At 41.8% G+C, this 19940-nt stretch overlaps 1 protein-coding gene across 1 annotated transcript in view; it reads left to right on the top strand.

Moving 5' to 3' along the window:
* Nucleotides 1-19940, top strand: part of snd1 (staphylococcal nuclease and tudor domain containing 1) — a 311160-nt gene that overhangs the window by 70535 nt on the left and 220685 nt on the right. The window contains exons 13-15 of the mRNA XM_034162933.1: nt 1395-1505; nt 6320-6392; nt 13417-13558. Coding sequence (XP_034018824.1) covers nt 1395-1505; nt 6320-6392; nt 13417-13558 — 326 coding nt within the window. The remainder of the gene's footprint in view (nt 1-1394; nt 1506-6319; nt 6393-13416; nt 13559-19940) is intronic.

Genomic DNA, 19940 nt, shown 5'->3' with positions numbered 1-19940 from the left:
AGGTTTTGAATAATCAGGTCCCATCTTATCTTAGGGACCTCATAGTACCATATCACCCCAATAGAGCGCTTCGCTCTCAGACTGCAGGCTTACTTGTAGTTCCTAGGGTTTGTAAGAGTAGAATGGGAGGCAGAGCCTTCAGCTTTCAGGCTCCTCTCCTGTGGAACCAGCTCCCAATTCAGATCAGGAAGATAGACACCCTCTCTACTTTTAAGATTAGGCTTAAAACTTTCCTTTTTGCTAAAGCTTATAGTTAGGGCTGGATCAGGTGACCCTGAACCATCCCTTAGTTATGCTGCTATAGACTTACACTGCTGGGGGGTTCCCATGATGCACTGAGTGTTTCTTTCTCATATTGCTATGTATCCACCACTCTGCATTTAATCATTAGTGATTGATCTCTGCTCCCCTCCACAGCATGTCTTTCCTGGTTCTCTCCCTCAGCCCCAACCAGTCCCAGCAGAAGACTGCCCCTCCCTGAGCCTGGTTCTGCTGGAGGTTTCTTCCTGTTAAAAGGGAGTTTTTCCTTCCCACTGTTGCCAAGTGCTTGCTCACAGGGGGTCGTTTTGACCGTTGGGGTTTTTGCGTAATTATTGTATGGCCTTGCCTTACAATATAAAGCGCCTTGGGGCAACTGTTTGTTGTGATTTGGCGCTATATAAATAAAATTGATTGATTGAGGGTTGTGCAGAGGTATGACCTTTTTATATTTGGAGTTTTAGAGCATAACATGCAGTTTTATGTGGAAACGGTGTTCCTGTCATTAACCATCACAACTGAGTTCAATGTCAATTATCCATTCAGCATCAGCTCACTGTGCAGCAGGTGGCAGGTAGGTCAGGAGGATGTTCTGTAGTCAAAACAGTTAGGGCAGTATGATGCATCATAGTTGACCCATCAATTTATCCTCTTTTATAAGCCATTTTAAATGGGACATGTAGAGTATGTTAATGTATTCTTTGCAGGGGTGGACTCATTTATTTATCAGTCTGTTCCACTTGCTGCATTTTCTAGGGTTCAGGGCTTTATTTTGAAAAAAGCCCAGTCAATTGAGAGACAAATGCACAAGGGGAAATGGTCTAATTTCAGATAAAAAGCAGGTCACGGTCACTGTTTCTGCCCAATTGTTTCTTTCTCCCACATTTCAGCTGGAACACCGATGTCCGCGGGCTTGCCGCTAAGTGCTGCACGAAGTACAAGAATTGTCCTGTTTCATCCTGCGTAACAAACGCAGCTAGAAAGTGCTCTGTCGACGTTTAAATGACCTTTGTCCACGTCCACAGATGTCATGCTCATCGTGGAGGGCGTGCGAGATGAAATCTACACGTGTTTTGGACACAAATTAAAATGTATGTTTAGAAGTGTGTTTTTCTGCTTTTCTCTCCTCCCTCCAGTAACATAGCAGAGGCTCTGGTTAGTAAAGGCTTGGCCACAGTCATCAGATACAGACAGGACGACGACCAACGCTCCTCCCACTATGACGAGCTGCTCGCTGCAGAGGCGCGGTGAGCTTAACACACACACCCATATTATTACGTTACTTCTACATTTACTGCGATGGTTAGCGAAGCACAGATCAAGCTGTTTTTGCAGCGGCATCACATATGTAAGAGCTTGTCACAATTGTCGCCACGAGAACGCTCATTGCTCACATTTTAAGCACATTTTATCTTGGACAGTCGCACAAAATGTTGATTGCTTAATCTGATGTTGACAGAATAAGATTTAGTATGTCACCCGGAAGCACTACTTCATCATCAGCCCTGAGTGCGTTCTGAGTCAGGAAGCACCTCCTCCAGCGAGCATAGTGTCACTTGTCGTTTCTTCACAAGCCTTATCTGAATCGCATCCCCATGCGAACTGGCTTTTGTTTTTTATTTTCTCCACAGAAGGAACTGCACAACTGTGTCACTGGTTGCAGATATACTTGTTTCAACATCCATATGTAGTTGTTAATACAAACACAAACCAGAAAAGGTTGGGCCCATACGGAAATGCTAATTTCAAGACAAAAAAAAAGATTCTTACGTTTACTTTGACTTTTATTTCATTGCAAACTGTATGAACCAAAAATATTTCATGTCTTGTGTGGTTAACTTCATTTCATGTTAATATACGACGTCCATTCCTGTATTTACAGCCGGCAACACATTCTAAAAAAAGTTGGGACTCAACCCATCCTTCCTGCAAACATGTCTTAAGGCATTCAACAGTGCGCTATTGTCATTGCTGCATTTTCCTTTTCAAAGTTCTCCGCACATTCTCTGTTTGGGAAAATTCAGGACTCCAGGCAGATCAGTCCAGTGCCCGTACCCTCTTCTTCCACAGCCATCCCTTAGAAATGTATGCAGAATGTAGTTTTGCAAAAAAAAAAAAAAAGAAAAAAATGCATGGATGTCCCTGGAAAACATGTCGTCTTGTAGGCATTATATGTTCTCAATGTGCTTTTCTTCATTAATGGTGCCATCGCAGAAGTGTCAGTTACATTTGCTAAAGGCAAATTTGCTATGACAGACCCTGGCCTTTGGACCTGTTACTTCTAGCATTCTGGATGGTGCTTTTTGCTTTTTGTCCAGAGCAGTGTCCTTTTCTTCCCAAAAAGTTCTGGAATACTGATTCTTGTGACTACAATAAGCATTTTGACTGAGTGATGGTCCAGCCCAGATGCCTCTGAGCCCAGAAAAGGCGGTGCTGCTTCTAAACAAGGTTAACTTAAGGCTTCTTCTTTGCACATTAAAGTTTTGCATGGTATTTGTGAATGTAACCCTGTATTATAGTGCTTGACAAAGTTTCCCAAACTCATTTCTTACCTGTGTGGCTATGTCACCTATTGATGAATGACTGAAGTTGACCACGCAAAATGTGAAATATCTTGTGTTCATTTTGTCTTCAAAGTAAACGTTAGAATCATTGTGAATTGAAGAATATTGCTTGCGCTAGCTCTATAGTTTTTGCCTACAGCTACCAAGCTGACTCACACCATGGTGAAAGAAAACAGCTTGTTGTATTTTCCCTTCTAACTGCAGGAACAAAAATTCAGTAATGCCACATTAGTTATGTTCTGTGTTGCTCGAGCTGGAGTTGCATTGAGAACATTATTCCCCATTTACAGCAACGACTTCCATTCCCTCATTAAAAAAAAAAACAAAAAAAAAAACACCAATTTACGGGGAATGGAATATTCCCAGTTTGAAGCTTTGTTGGCCACATGTACAGGAACTAAGCCGAGAGTTGCATGACACTTAACACACAACCTTATGCGCAACTATGCAAAGGAGGCATGTTCCATGGAACAGCTCGCTCATTCGTCTCAGAGACCCAAGGTTACGGCAGTAACCTAAGGTTCTCTTTGCACAGGCCCCATGAATGTAATTATATGAAGGTCCAGTGGAGAGATTTAGTATGAGTCTTATTACTCCACCACAGATTAAGATCTGCTGGCTCGAGACGCAGCAGCTCCAGCCTCTTTATATCGGACTCTCTCTCTTGCTTTCTTTCCTCCGTGCCCACTCGGCCTCTTTTCCTGCTCTCTCCTGCTCCTGCATGTGTTCTTCTTTTGCACATTTTGTTCCTATTTCTGCACTTTCACTATTTTCACATTTGTCCTCCATTGGCCTTGCTCTCCTGTGCCATCTGTTCTCCACACACTCCTCTTTGTCTCTCTCTTTCACCCCACTTTCTTTGTTTTGTGTTCTCTCTCTCTTCCCTCCTCCTTTCTTTCTCTCCCTTGCTTCCTGTCCCTGATGGGGTCTTATTACAGTTGATGAGAGGTTTCTGTCTCTCGCCTTTGTTTTATTTTTAGTTTCCACTGCATGAACTCAATGGCCCACAGGCTGCAAGGAACCTCCTCCCGGTTATTCTGTTTGCATTTGTATATATGTAAATGATCCATCTCGGAGCAAATGGTCTGCGTCCCAGTGACGGAGCCGCAACCACAGTGGTCATCTTAGTCTTAAATGGCCCGCAAGATGAACCCCAGCACTCGTTTTAAAGCATCAGACCTTATTTCTTATCCCTCTAATTTTGCAAAGCAAATTTTGCATTGTAATTTCTGTAGGTTTACGCTCTTCTTCCCAAGTTCAGTGAAAAGAAACGTGGGCATAGCTAACCTAAACGTGATACCGATAGCCACTAATCTGCTAACTGGAAAGTTAACTGTGATTACGCTAAACTGATAAATGGCAAAAACATTTAGTTGAAACAGTGTCCAAACATGTAGTTGACTATTCAACATTATTTAAGTCACTTGGTTTAGCTGAATAGCTAATCCGCTTATGACCTGGTCACACGGCATACGGCAAATCCTGAGCAAAGGGGAAAAAAGTAAAGTCACAAATCATCGAGAAAAAGTAGACGAATGAGTTCATGACTTTTCCCATCACTGAATAGCCTGCAAGAGCGCAAAAGGGACGAAAGAGGAATAAAACGAAACCAAAGCTAACGATCTTGACACTTTAAACAAAATGCACCTAGAGCCACTGCTGGAGCAGTGTGTGTCTGCGTCCTTGTCGCTGGGACGGAGCTCTGTAACGCCTGAGTCCTGGAGAAGCTGCAAAGAGGCACGCAATCCGACCCACTGTGGAGATCTGTGTGCATGTTGGTGGATCCACCTGCTCTGGTTGCTCATCCAGAACAAAAGAGTGATCATCTCCTTCATCATCAGAATCCTCACTGTCTGGTTCAGACTGACGCTCTGCGCGCTCTGTCTTACTCCAGTTAAAAAAAAAAAACAAACAAAAAAAAACTGAACCGCTTACTCAACATTCATAAGATTCCTCATTTTTACAAAACAAAAACACCACCAAACTGGCCACACACGCTAAATACTCCACCAAAATAATGCATACTCCAAACACGCCAAATATTTCTCAAATACCAAAATTCTAATCGCTGTCTGTACACCTGAAATGCGTGCGTACTCAGCATTTTTCGCATGTCGTTGCGTTTGTAGATTTGCTTGCAGCTGCGTATGTTTGCTTTTAATGTATGCATACTGTCATGTGTCACCCTTACCATGCTTTTTTTTTTTTGCATTGCATTGCATTGCAGAAAGGCGCTCCATTCTCAAAATGGTAAAGCAAACAGAACTCAGGTTTCCAGATGTACAGTGGGACACACTACTTCCTTGTCAGGGCTGGGAACATCAGATCGCAAAGTTCAGAGTGATTCTGTGCCCCCCCCCCCCCCCCCCCCCCCCAAAAAAGTAACAAATATTTCCATTTAAAGTCACAAACAAACTTAAAACTTCCCGTCTCTTGTTTCGAGAGAGTGTGTGAGAGAGAGAGAGAGATTCTCTCAGCCTTTTTTTTTTTTCCCCTCAAAACCCTGGTGTTTCTGATCACCAGTCAAAGCTGTTCATGCGCAAATGTCCACTGCTGCTAAAACCGTTTTCGCACTTGATGCTTAAAGCCACACTTATGTAAACTGCCACCTGGTTTGCACAAACCAAGGTGCAGTTCGCTCTGAGAGATCACCACAGATGACAAAAAAATATTATTACGTCGTGTCGGCCCTCAGCAGCTCTACGGCAACAAGGCTGATTGCACTCCTGCAAACAAATACATAGCCCATCAAGGCTCATCTCTTCACAGACGGACTTTTTGTGCAGCAACTCTTTCCTCAGGTGCCAACACCACAATCACAGCCTGCCGTGCTCTGGCGGTGGAGGCTGACAAATTCTTCTTGGCCAGCCAGCACCACTGCATGATAGCAGCCGTACTCGCCCCATCACACGCAGCGGCAGAAGCCCCACACCACACACCAGCACTGCTTGGGGAGGAGCTGTGTCTCTCCTCCATAGCAGCGCTCACAAACCGGCTTCCGTACACTGTGAAAACATTCAGCTGGTTGAACAAAGTCAAAATAAATGCTAACGTTACAAAAACTAAGCAAATGATAAGAAACCATCAAGAACAACAGCCAAAAGAAATGCGGATGAATTGAGGTTTTCGGCGGCATTCGTTTAAATTTTTTGACAGTTTAAAAATCCTGACGAAGCGCCAGCTGCATGAACAAAGCTGTGCAAAGGTTAAGTGATGTCAACGAAAATCCAGACTTCTTGTTTTGTTTGGGCTTTGTTGTCCTTCGTTAAGTGCCGTGTAACCGGGCCTTAATGTAAAAGTTGGGTTTAATCATTAGCTGTTGGCTGAACTGTGCCCACCATAGCTGTAGCTCTATGGTAAGTATTCGGTGAGCTCCACATTGTTTCTCAGTTTCATTCAGCCTCACTGTAGGTTTTTATTTATTTATTTATTTATTTTTCTCTGTCATGCTTCAGCATTTGAGCTTTTGTTGTTGTTTGCCATCTCACCAAATATAGGGCCATCAAGAACGGGAAAGGGCTGCACAGTAAGAAGGAGGTCCCCATCCACAGAGTGGCTGATATCTCCGGGGTAAGTGTGTGTTTCTGTGTCTGTGTGTGTGCACACGTTGTGTTAAACGGAATGTGGTAGTTCATCATACTGGTGTATGATTAAAATTATTACTGTTGCAGTTGGTCATCAGTGACTTGTTCTGTCGTGCAGTAATTCTCAGACTATTTATAATCTGTGACTCCTCCACCGCTGGCGTTCACAGCTGTTTTCCTCTTCTTAAAGAAAAGACGGCGCCTCTAAAAATAATCTGCGCCATTAATAAACCCATCAGTGGCGCTTGGTCGTAGCTTGTTTATGCGAGCCCAGGGGCCTGACAGAGGCATCATTTGGCTAATGAACCCTGATTGGTCGCTCTCACCAAATGAACATTAGCACAGGGAACCCATAAAATCTGTCTGTAATGGGAGTGAGATCCCTGGAGCTGCCACTGTCGGGAAAGCAGAGCACTGGGTTGGAAAGAAAAAAAAAATCAAATGAACTCTGTCAGAGATTGTGGAAACATGAGGCGTGGCCAAATTGTTTGATATGTTCTGAAAAAGAAAGCACACACAGGTGAGCGAAGCAACTTCAGAAGCCTGGTAGAGCTGTTTTGAATGAAATCTCTCTTTAACAACAGTCAGCCATCTCGAGAAGATCCTGCAGGGCAACAAATCTGTGTTGGTGAATTTGGTTACTGTTTCCATGAATCATCACTGTCTCACCAGTTTTTGCTTGCTGTGCAACAAGAACTTTTATGCCAACAATAAAAAGTTAACATCATCCCAGGATTTCTGTTTTATCTGTCATTTGTCATGTTGGTATCAGCAGTGTTTGACTCTCCAACTGCAGTTAAAACAAATAGTTGGCGCCTTCAGAAACAGAATAGCTTAATACAAACCAGCTGGTGTCATGTGCTTTTGGCCATTTTTGTTATTAATGTGAAATGGGTGTTAAAAATTTTTTTTTTTTTTTTTTTTACGTCTGCCAAGGGCGTAGTAAAATAATCACACTTATTTATTTATTTGTCTGTCTGTTAGCAGGATTATGTCAAAACTACTGCACAGATTTTGAGGAACTTTTCAACACAGATAGATATTAGGTCATGGAAGACTCCATTAAATTTTGTAGATCCGGATTCTGGATCAGGATTTCACTTTATATAGTCTTTGAAGGATTATGTCAAAACTACCTCACAGGTTCAGACCAATTTTGCACCAAAGATGGATATTAGGGCATGGAAGACTCCACTGAATTTTGGAGGTGATCCGTATTGGCAGACATCAGAAATCTCAAATTGCTCTTGTTTCCGTGTTGCATCACCAGTTATTAGGGTGTAACCATATGTCCCACCCTGCACAGTTCAGTGCAAATCACACTTTTAAGGTCATTATACGATTCACATACATGTATTTAACAAAAGACTTGTGCGGCTTTAACTCTACCGCATGTAGGATTTTGGGTGTTTAATAGCAGAGATGGAAAAAGTATTAACAATAATTCTTATAATTACTTACAATAACAGATTAATCTTAAGCTTATAATTAGTCCTTCATATCTATATGGGAACGTTTAGCGCAACAGTTAGCGCAATATTTTTGTTAAATTCTTTTATTAAAGCTGAAAGTCAATTATATAAACACATCTTGATTGTTACTTTTCCATTCAGCTGTGATGTTGCACTGAGGCAAAATTACAGAAATGTTGACTGCTCAAATACTGATGGACCTGACTGACTCTAAATGCCTTCACTCTTTATAATGAACCTTTACTTTTAGGTATGTCATTTTGGTAGAAATCGCTGAAAAACTCCAATAATGGGTCAGAACGTGTTAATGAAAAAATGTGAGTACTCTGGGATGGTGAGGTTTTTCTCTTTTACGGTGCACCAGGCTCTACTTATATACATGTAATGTTGGAACGTGTTGCAGCAGAGGCATTTGGCCAAGTTATTACAGCTCTTTAACAGCCAGCAGGACTTTGGTGTCTGGCTAACAAGGCGAATATCGCTCCACATAAAAACCGGCATGTAATGCTGTTCCATGCCGCCGCCGTCATAACCTCCCTATATCTTAATGTGTCAGCAGGACACATAAATTACTGGACCCTGTAAAAATAATTATGACCGTATTGTTGTGCTGACTATGCAGCTCTGCACCATTTCAGCCCCCAATGCCCCAACGCAACTTAACAGGCGTGATTTGAATACATCACGCCTGCAGCAGTGGACCCCCACCTCCCCCTTTGGTGGAGTTCCTCAGGGGGTGGAGCTCAATTAATTTAATGCCACCCTCTTCACAGAAAAACTGTCCCCCTGTTGATGGGCTACACGTATCTATCCGATAGTGTCGCGTCACGCGCACCTTGGTGCCACCGAAGCTCCCCTCGGCTCGTTACGGGCTCCCATCAGATTTTCGGCTCGGTGCCATTAAGTGCACTTGCTTCCCTGCCCTGGTCTTCCATCAGCACACATGCAGCTTTTGCAACTCTCCAGTCGATGCAGGATCTTTGCCGTGTGGGTGTTTTTGTGCGCGTGCACATGCAGCAATTGTTTAGGCTAATGTAATGAGTATTCTTTCAACAAAAAGAGAGAGAGAGAGACCAAAATAGCACATTCGTCCTCTCCCTCCTCCCCTTAATTTTCTTTTGTATTTCTCCTCTGCAAAAAGGGGATGCATGCCCACGCACAGCTGCACACATGCACAGGCGCCCTCCTCACAGACAGAAATACTGTTTGCTCCAAGCCGGTATCCTTCCAATCAGCGGCAGAAGGTTTGCAGGAAAGGAATTATGTGCAGCACGTGGAGTGGGACGCAGTCACAAATAGAGCGACGCTGCTGCAGGTTTCTACGTGTACAGTGTGGGAGATGAACAGGGTTGGTGGGAGGAGAGTGAATAAAAGTACTTGACTCACCTCATACCTCTAAAGGTTGCATAATGAGGTCTTCACCTCTCCCTTGTGTCCTCCTTTTTCTTCTGGACCAAATTAGCCCACACACTGCAGGTGCTGCATGGTGTTTTTTTTTTTTTTGTTTTTTTTCCTCGTTAACAGCAGAGTGTTTGTTGGTGTCGCCCACTCACTCGGCCGCTTTGGACTTTTATTGGTAGAGACGAGGTTGTACACATACACTTTACTTGCAACGTTATGTGTTTGAGTCCCTCTAATGACATGCAGTTCTAAACTTCTTTCTATATACTATGTAAGTGCCTAAAAAAAAATAGAACAACATGAATGAAATCGAGCTTGAAATTAATTATGTTTTGAGATTCTTCTTTTTTCTCTGAGTTGTAGACTGTAATTATGAGCATTTAAATAATAAAATTTAGTGACATTGTGGTTTATATGTAATGAGACTTGAATACATAAAATGTTCACTTTTTTATTTATTTTTTGAGATGCCCCTGTATGCTGTATGTATGCACGCAAAATCAAATAATTCTAAAGCATCTGAATCTTTATCTGTGCCATAATTCTAAAGGCGCAAGTCTGTTATGTATGTTAGTCAATCTGATGGAAAACTCAAACCATACTTAATAAGAATGCCATTTTTTTTTCCCCCACAAATATTTAATTTTTTATAACACACAATCCCCGTTGATTAAATTGGAGACTCGCACTAATGTCACCTTGTGAGCATCCCGTTATGTGACACCACTGTGTTTTCAAGCTAATCTTACTGCTAACATCACATTAGGTGACACCTGTCAGCATCACCTTATGTGAAGCCAGCAAGTTTTTCTGCTAACATTAGCATGTTAGCATCTCGTCATGTGACCCCTACATTTATCCATGGGGATTGAGCCAGTATTTTCATCTTCACTGTTGAAGCTGCTGAAGTGATTAGTAAATAGGTTCCATGATCAAGACCACCCATGCGCCTTTTGCCATGTACATCTGGAGTTGCATCAGGAAGGGGGTCCAGCATAAAACGTACACCAAATCAACATATGCCAACTCCACAAACAGGAGAATCCAAGTGAAATTGGGTTAATCCAGAGTGTAGAGTGGCTGATATCAGCCACAACACTGACAATTTGAGACAATTCAAGCAAACGTAGAACATTTACAAATGCCAACAAAAAAAATTAAAAAACCCACCTGCATCAATTAAATAGCAAGTAGTTAATTAAAAAAGTCTTGCAAATTGAAAAATACTTGCAAACACAGAGGGCAACAAGAGCATTGAGAGTTTCATCAAAATCCGTGCAGTAGTTTTGACGTAATCCTGCTAACAGTAATCCTTCAAAGTTAAACTTGATCCAGAATCTGGATCCAGATCACCTCCAAAATTTAATAGTTTCTTCCATGGCTTAATATCTTATCTGTGGTGAAAATTTTGTCAAACTCTGCAGTAGTTTTGACGTAATCATGCTAACAGACAGACAAATAAATAAACGCAGATGATTTTACTACGTCCTTGGCGGACGTAAAAAGAAATGCAAGTTGCAGGACGTAACAATTTAATAACATGTCTAATGCAGATTCAGGCGACACACATACTTTTTGTAAAGCTTAACAAAACAACGGAAATGCTCGCAACACAAGCAGAGATTTTTTTTATCCAGAGGACTTTAACTGTCCTCATTTGTCACGTCGGTAACAGCAGTGTTTCACTCTCCAACTGCAGTTAAAACAAATAGTGCCTTCAGAAACAGAAAAGCTTAATACAAACTTGTACTTAAACCTTACCAGCTGGTGTCGTGCTTTTGGCCATTTTTGTTATTACTGTGAAATGGGAGTTAAATTTTATTTTATTTTTTTCCATGTTGCATTGCCTAAAATCATAAAATCTGAAAATGTATCTCACATACGAGTAAAACGGGAGTGCAGCGATGCACTAAATGGCCCTTTACTTAAAGTCCTCCAGGCAAAAACCCCTGTTTGTGGTGTTTGTACTTCCGTTGTGTTTTGAAGCTTTGCAGAGCTGTTTGGGTGCATTGTGTGAATTTGCAGACACATTATCAAATTACATTGTTGCATGTGCTTCATGTTATATTTGCTTGTTTGCAAATGTTTTTCAGTTTGCTTCATGTGTATTTGTTGCACCTACCTCTCGTTGAACATATGCAGGTGTTATCGGAGTACTGACAATCTAGACATCGGTGCTGGTTCTTGGGTAGCTCGTTAGAGCGCTCCAGAACCGAGCTCTGTTGCAGGTTGTCATCATTATCGTGCACATCTTCTTCTCACTGAGGAATTGTGAAGGGGGAGCCATCATCGTGAGCTATAACAAAAATCAGACAAGTGTGATTAATATATTGGCTTTAATTGGTTAGCATGTCTTAGGAATGTGTAACTATTACCCATCTCATTCCTACTGTGTAGCTCTGTCATCATGCCAACCACCGTGTAGGAATATGTGTTTTGATCTCACCCGGTTTAGTGATGTACCCTGAGAATTCTTAAATGACTTCTTTCTGTGCACGTTTCTATTTGCATGGATTTTGTGGGGTCAGTTTATTCTGCAGTCTGATCGGTTTGGGGGTATTGCTGAGGAACACATTAGGCCAGTTTCCACCACCGCAACTCGGCCTACTTCCCTATTAGTATTTTATATGATTGTCTCCTTTTATTCATTTTATTTATTTTATCCCTTTTGCTTATTTATGTTTAAATTTTTTTGTGTTTTTAATCTTTAGTTCATTTTATTCTGCCTTTTAAATGATCTTTGTGAAGCGCCTTGAGGCGACTTATCGTGATTTGGCGCCATATAAATTTATAAATTTGAATTTCTGGGATATTGTGAACGTTTGGAGAAATGACTTCTTAATTGGCCTTCTCGCCCGTTGTATCTCCATTGCGGTGAAGACCCACCGGCCTCATGCGGCTACGTATGCACTGATGCAATAATTCTGCAACGGTTTAGGTCACAACATAAATTTTTATCATTTCCCCTTGAGGACTCGGATCCTCACAAGACCTCATCCATTGAGAAGAAAACCCACAACACCTGTATGTCCTCATCAGTCCGTCTGCCGCTTCTGGTATCCAGAGACCATTTCAGATCTTCTGCTCTTACTCATCTTTCGCTATTGACCAATTAATGTCAAACCCCGTGCAAGGATTTTTCTCTCTCCTGATAGTCTGAAAATCACTTTTCAGGTGTGGTCCTTGCGATAGAGACACGCACTGAGGTGTTGGACCCCCTAAAAGGCTCAGTGAGTTCCTGCAGTAGAAATGGTCTTATTGATGGGAAGGTACCGGACATCTGTACTTCATCCTTTTAAAAGACAGCAGCGTAATTTTGCATAATTTGGAGTATTATTTATGATAACTCTACCTGTACTGCAGGATGATCAAATTTTAACTAAGCATTTCTTCGTAACTGAACCGAGTTTTTATTCTTTTATTTTTGACATCTGTCCGACTCCAAAAACACACACTCCAGCACACACAGTACTCTGGTTACCACCGTGCGTTATCTGCAGTAGCTACATGTTCTTCTATCAGGTATAAATCTTCACTGTCACCAAATCATCAGCCCTGCTTGGATTCAGATCTGTTTGCACGTTTGGTCCCAGAACACCAAGAAGCTGGTGACTCACCTCTGCAGACGGAGAAGATTTTTGATTGCAAGAGGTACCAGCCGTGTCATTGAGCGGGGGAGCAGGCGTGATTTGCTATGCAAAGTTGTACACGTCTGCAAAAAGCTTGAAGAGTACCTCAACAGGAAACCAGTCTGTTTCGGATACTTTCTAACCCCTCCACCTGTCATAAGGCCCGGAAGGAGGATATAGAAGTCTACTGCATTTGATTAAAAAGGTGTCGTGAACTCATTTTAGTCCTTGAGTGACCCGCAATCATTCCACCAATGTTGGTCCAAATGAGCTCAAAGTTTCCTCCCCCACTGCCGCACGCGCTACCGTGTACAGGTGGAAATGTAAACTTGCAAATGTATCTAGTACACACTTAATAGTGAGCCTGCAAGAATGTATTTAAAAGTTTTCAGTGTTTTTTCCTTAAGAAAACTTTTTTTTTTTTTTAAATGCTGTCTCGAGGTTTGTTAAACGGCCTCTCTGTCTCTTGCTATAATTTGCTTCCCCATCCCCCCCCTGCATCCGCTAGGAAACACAGAAAGCCAAACAGTTCCTGCCGTTCCTTCAAAGAGCCGGTCGGTCAGAAGCTGTGGTTGAACATGTCTTCAGTGGCTCCCGCCTAAAGCTGTACATGCCCAAAGAAACCTGCCTCATCACATTCCTCCTTGCCGGTGGGTAATGTCCTTTCTGTTCCCTCAGTGTCACCAACGCTTAGTTGCTGCCTGTGAAAAATGTTTTTTTTTTCTGTATCTGCCAGAAAAAGGTTGTGGTCAAACTGAGTGTGTACACTATGTAAGGCAACAGGTTCAGGCGTCAAGAAGTTAAATCCTCCCTTTACCTCTCAGTCACCAATCCAAAATTAAAAGAAAAAGAAAATAAAAAACACACGAGATGGTGGGCGTATCCCTCAATTTAAGTCTGTCCTCTTGCAGAACACAGGGCTGCATTTTAACCTCACCTCCCCACATTTGGACTCCCTACAAAGTCTGAAATTCTCTGATTGCTGTCTAAGGAAAATGGCTGCATTTTTCTTTGGCTCTACCATCTGAGATCAAAACCTGAAAGCTCTTTACAATGATGCCTCACATTAATGAACACACTCACAACTGATGTCAGGAGCTGCCATCGAAGACTCTGACTAATCCATCAAGAGCAATTAGGCGCCTCTGCCACACTTAAGCACTTTGCTCAGACTGCCCTTTCAAATCAGATTTATTGCATAACTGATTCAGCTCTGATCTCACTGATTGACTGTTCACATTCTGTGTAGCACATGACCAGATCTGATCTGTGTAGCCGTGTTGCAGTCCTTGACTGGCATCGAAGCCACTTCGGTTGCCAAAATATTGAAAGTCACACACATGGAAACAATCTGCAACTAAACCGACACAGAGCTCTTTGATTCATTGGCTATGGATTTTAAAAAATAATCAAAGCTGGTGAGTTTATATGTATTTATATATTTATATTTTCACGTTTGATAAGGTTTGAAATGTTCAACATGAGGTGAGCTGTCTGATGATGGTTGGAGCTACCAAACGAACCCCAGGGGTAGGGTCCCACACTATACTATAGCTGAGTCAGCAGAGATTGTCCACTAACCAAAAGGGTGGATGGTTTGATCCCTGATTGTAGTTGGTAGCATCATTGGGAAAACCCCTGATCTTCAAAACTGCTCGGTGTTGGGGCACATGGCCTAATCGATGCAGCACCACTGAAACGCGAAGTCGAGTAAGAAGGCGATTTCTGCAACAAACTGTTACTGAATTGCAAACTTCTCTGTTTCACATGTAATATTGGAGAGAGGATCTGAGGAGGTCATTTTCTGAAAGCTTGATGTGTTCTTTGAACCGCTCGGGGCGTTTGTGTATACAGTGTTGAGGCTGAACGTACCGTTTTGCTTTTAAGCAAACAGTGGTAAAAGGGCACAGATGGAAGATAATGGACGATAAAGAAGTTCTGTCCACTCCAGTGTGTAATATTTGTTTTCGGCCTTTACACACTGTCAGTTTTTGGGCGAAATTCATGTTTGCTAGCCGGCCGTATTAGTTCAGCTCCTCAATCGTTTTGACAGTTTATGTTGGTCGTAAATAGACAGGTAGTCAGATAGTCAGCGCCGATCACGGAATTAATGGAACTGTTTTTCAGTCAGCATCTCTCAGCACACAGGAGGGAAAACAGTATATTTGTGACAAACGCCCAGATTAGTTCCACGCAGCTGAATGGATGACGCTTTAATTAATTTGGTAATTTGCTTCTGATCGTCTTTGCCATCCGCTGATGGGTTTTCGTAATTACACGTTTTGTCCACTGCCTGCTCCGAGATGCGCTGACATGGCCTCTGCCAATAAGCCATCTGCACACGACCATATAAGCTTTTGTTATCACTAATTTGCATTTGGCATTATCCCTTAATATGATCACTAAGCGTAAAAGCACAACCACATCGGCGAATATGTCAAAAAGTGTTTGAGGTGGTGTTTATGTACCCGGGCTCGTATTGAATTAAACGTTATTAGTAAATCATTAAAAACCTATTAGAACTGTTGGGCCTCAAGCAGATTTAAAGTTGTACCCAACAGAAAAGATTAATCTGCCAGAAATGAGATGTTTTCTCTTTAATATGCATAAGAGTTCCTTTAAATCCTAATTGATACAAATAATCTATCCTGTTTTGTTTTTCTATTTGTGTTCTAATTGGGGTTGTCTGTTATTGAAGGTCTCTTGTATATATGAGAGGGCTGCAGTTACGGAATATTTTTAATATATTGATTATTATTTTCTGAATATTTCCCAATTAGTTATCTAATCTTTAGTTAAGTAACCAGTAAATCACTTCCATAAATTCTACAAACAACTTTGAATCTTACATTCAAATATTTGGTCGTAATAAAAGTAGTTATTTTACAAATGCAAGCAAACATTCCAAACTATAAAGTAGAAAAAGTGCAAAAAAAAAAGGAGTCCATGGGAAAAATACAGAAAAACGTGTTGCACACAGTTTTGCCTCTTCCTGAGACACAGACAGAAAATAGTCCAAATACACTCAACAAAAATATAAACGCAACACTTTTGGTTTTGCTCCCATTTTGTATGAGATGAACTCAAAGATCTAAACCTTTTTCCACATACACAATATCACCATTTCCCTCAAATACTGTTCACAAACCAGTCTAAATCTGTGATAGTGAGCACTTCTCCTTTGCTGAGATAATCCATCCCACCTCACATGTGTGCCATATCAGGATGCTGATTAGACACCATGATTGGTGCACAGGTGTGCCTTAGACTGCCCACAATAAAAGGGCACTCTGAAAGTTGCAGTTTTGTTTTATTGGGGGGGATACCAGTCAGTATCTGGTGTGACCACCATTTGCCTCATGCAGTGCAACACATCTCCTTCACATAGAGTTGATCAGGTGGTCAATTGTGGCCTGTGGAATGTTGGTCCACTCCTCTTCAATGGCTGTGCGAAGTTGCTGGATGTTGGCAGGAACTGGTACCACGCTGTCGTATACGCCGGTCCAGAGCATCCCAAACATGTTCAATGGGTGACATGTCCAGTGAGTATGCCGGCCATGCAAGAACTGGGACATTTTCAGCTTCCTAGAATTGTGTACAGATCCTTGCAACATGGGGCCGTGCATTATCCTGCTGCAACATGAGGTGATGTTCTTGGATGTATGGCACAACAATGGGCCTCAGGATCTCCTTGCGGTATCTCTGTGCATTCAAAATGCCATCAATAAAATGCACCTGTGTTCTTCGTCCATAACAGACGCCTGCCCATACCATAACCCCACCGCCACCATGGGCCATTCAGTCCACAACATTGACATCAGAAAACTGCTCACTCACACAACGCCACACACGCTGTCTGCCATCTGCCCTGGACAGTGTGAACCGGGATTCATCCGTGAAGAGAACACCTCTCCAACGTGCCAAACGCCAGCGAATGTGAGCATTTGCTCACTCAAGTCGGTTACGACGATGAACTGGAGTCAGGTCGAGACCCCGATGAGGACGTCGAGCATGCAGATGAGCTTCCCTGAGACGGTTTCTGACAGTTTGTGCAGAAATTCTTTGGTTATGCAAACCGATTGTTTCAGCAGCTGTCCGAGTGGCTGGTCTCAAACGATCTTGGAGGTGAACATGTTGGATGTGGAGGTCCTGGGCTGGTGTGGTTACACGTGGTCTGCGGTTGTGAGGCTGGTTGGATGTACTGCCAAATCCTCTGAAACGCCTTTGGAGACGGCTTATGGTAGAGAAATGAACATTCAATACACGAGCAACAGCTCTGGTTGACATTCCTGCTGTCAGCATGCCAATTGCACGCTCCCTCAAATCTTGCAACATCTGTGGCATTGTGCTGTGTGATAAAACTGCACCTTTCAGAGTGGCCTTTTATTGTGGGTAGTCTAAGGCACACCTGTGCACTAATCATGGTGTCTAATCAGCATCTTGGTATGGCACACCTGTGAGGTGGGATGGACTATCTCAGCAAAGGAGAAGTGCTCACTATCACAGATTTAGACTGGTTTGTGAACAATATTTGAGGGAAATGGTGATACTGTGTATGTGGAAAAAGTTTTAGATCTTTGAGTTCATCTCATACAAAATGGGAGCAAAACCAAAAGTGTTGCATTTATATTTTTGTTGAGTGTATTTCACAAGGCTGCAGTTATTTTGCATTATCATTTAATCCGTTGCTTAATTTTTTGAGTCATTCAAAAAATGTCAAACAATGGTTCTAAATATCAGTCAGTGTTTCTCAAAGCCCAAGTTGCCTTCCACAGTTGTCTTGTTTTGTCCACAACTCAAAGATGTTCAGTTAACCCTCTGGGTTCCGAGGGCATTTTTTGGACAGTTCACTCGCCTGGCATAATTGTTTTATTATTGCTGCTAACAGCTCTTTCTGCATCTCACAATCAGGTTTTTTGTCTCTTTTTTTTCAGGACAACCTGTGCTTTCAGAATATATGTTTTTGTTGTGTTTTATAAGAGTAATAAAGGTTTACTATCAAAAATAGGCAAGGAAAAAATAAAGCGAAAAATAATTTTCCACACACATTTATTCAAAACACACAGCAAACTATAATAAACAACTGTTTTGACACTTTATAAAGGTAATTTGAGGTCTTGTGTGAAAGACTGTACAACAAAAAGGTTCAAACAATAAACACAAATGCACATTTTGAACAATATATACAAAATGTTCTATGCGTTTTGTTGTCCATTGATATGGTGAACAGTGCTTTATGCAGAGAAAGCAACAGAGTTATCCAGTAACATTCACATGCAGACTAGTGGAGCAATCCTGATAGTTACACACTCTTTGTTTGAGCACGTGAGATTGTAATCAGAGGCTCTCCATCTGCTCCGTGTGCTTTCACTGATCGCTGTGCGTAATGGTGCAGGGCGCACTGAGTATGTACTAATAGTATGTACTCATTGGAGCACCCAGGGGGCTATTCAAATGGGCCAACTAGTAACACATCACTCCTGAAAACGATCTTTGGCTTTTCACGTGAGGTAAATGTGCCCTATGATTGGATTTTGGAAAACCATGTGACGGTGAACCAATTACGATTGGACACTCACATTGCACGCATCATCACACAGCTTCTATGAGGAGTACAAAGATGGCCAATGGCTGGCTCGAACGTCCATGGAGTTAACTTTTCAGCAAAAAAAAAAAGTAAGTTTCTATCTCATATCATTAAAAAGTTATTTATAATTTAGTAAAGGTTGGTCTTAGCCGTCATATACGACGGTTTCGGAATTTCTAAACTTAACGAAGGTCCCAAAACAATTGATCAATTTCCAAAATAACTGGTGATTAATTTAATAAATCATTGCAGCTCTCCTGATCGTTTTCTTTTTCATCTTCGATGGACTGTTGATTCTCAGTATCTCGGTTTATTTGCACGCATGCTCTTGTGCGCGTTGGGTTTTCTTTGTGTTCCAGCCATCACCATACATGAAATAAAGCCCTTAAGCACAAATGAGCTTTTATTATCTGCCTGCTTCCTTTCTCCCAGAGCTTTCCTATCTCTTCCGCACTTTTTCCTGTCACTTATCTTTCCATGTTTTATACACTCATCTGCACGTGGCTTGTTGGAAGTGTCACATGTGATAAACTGCCTGCCCCCAAAAATGTTGAGAGTGTATATATGCGTGTGAAACGACAGAAGCCTTTTCGATTTTAAAATCAGTGTAGCATATCCATATTTCAGTGCGGTCAAATGTGGTGTTTTTAAGACACAACTTGTGAGTCATGGGTCCATTATGTAGTTGTATCTTATTTGAGTTGGAAATATTTACAGCAGTATGATGTTGAACTGAAGTATCATTACTGTCCGACACCTACACCTCCCTCGCTTGTGTTCTTGGCTCCGCTTAACTCCACATAACAAATTCAACCGTAATTATAGCACTTTGCAAAATGGAAATGAATCTGGGTAAATGGAACAATTCAGCCATGCAGCCGTGAGTGGATGAAGAGATGGGCAGATAAACGCGTCCCCTCCATGTTGTTAACACAACAGATGCACTTGTCTTTTATGATGTGCAATGAGGATAAACTGATGAACATTTGATGAACTTTGATGCACCAGATTAGTTAAGAAAACCAGCTTTGTTTTGCTTTATAGTAGCCCATAGACCTGCCTGATTGATTGAACACCACCACCTGCTGCATAGTTGTCAGATGCTGGGTGGATGGTGGAAATTAGGAGCAGGTGTGATAACGGCAAACTGTTTTGCTTCACTGTGACTTTGAGAATATAATACCTACTCATCATCATGGTACAATTTAAGAAACGTTTGTTCTAGTGCTGAAATGATTAATCGAGTAACTGGAATAATTTGATTACAAAAAATGTTTGGGGCAAATTCTTTGCCTCGAGGCTTCGTTTAAAGCTGTAGTACATACCGCAGGCCTGTATGTGGCACTGCAACACTCCAACAAAAAAAAAATGGAGAAAAAGATAGAACATGCGCATAACTAATGTAAGAGCTAATCAATGTAGCAGGCAATGCTACAAGTTCACAA

The sequence above is a fragment of the Thalassophryne amazonica genome, chromosome 22 (assembly GCF_902500255.1).
Source record: "Thalassophryne amazonica chromosome 22, fThaAma1.1, whole genome shotgun sequence".
NCBI classification, from domain to species: domain Eukaryota; kingdom Metazoa; phylum Chordata; class Actinopteri; order Batrachoidiformes; family Batrachoididae; genus Thalassophryne; species Thalassophryne amazonica.
This window is presented reverse-complemented; position numbering and strand designations above follow the sequence as displayed.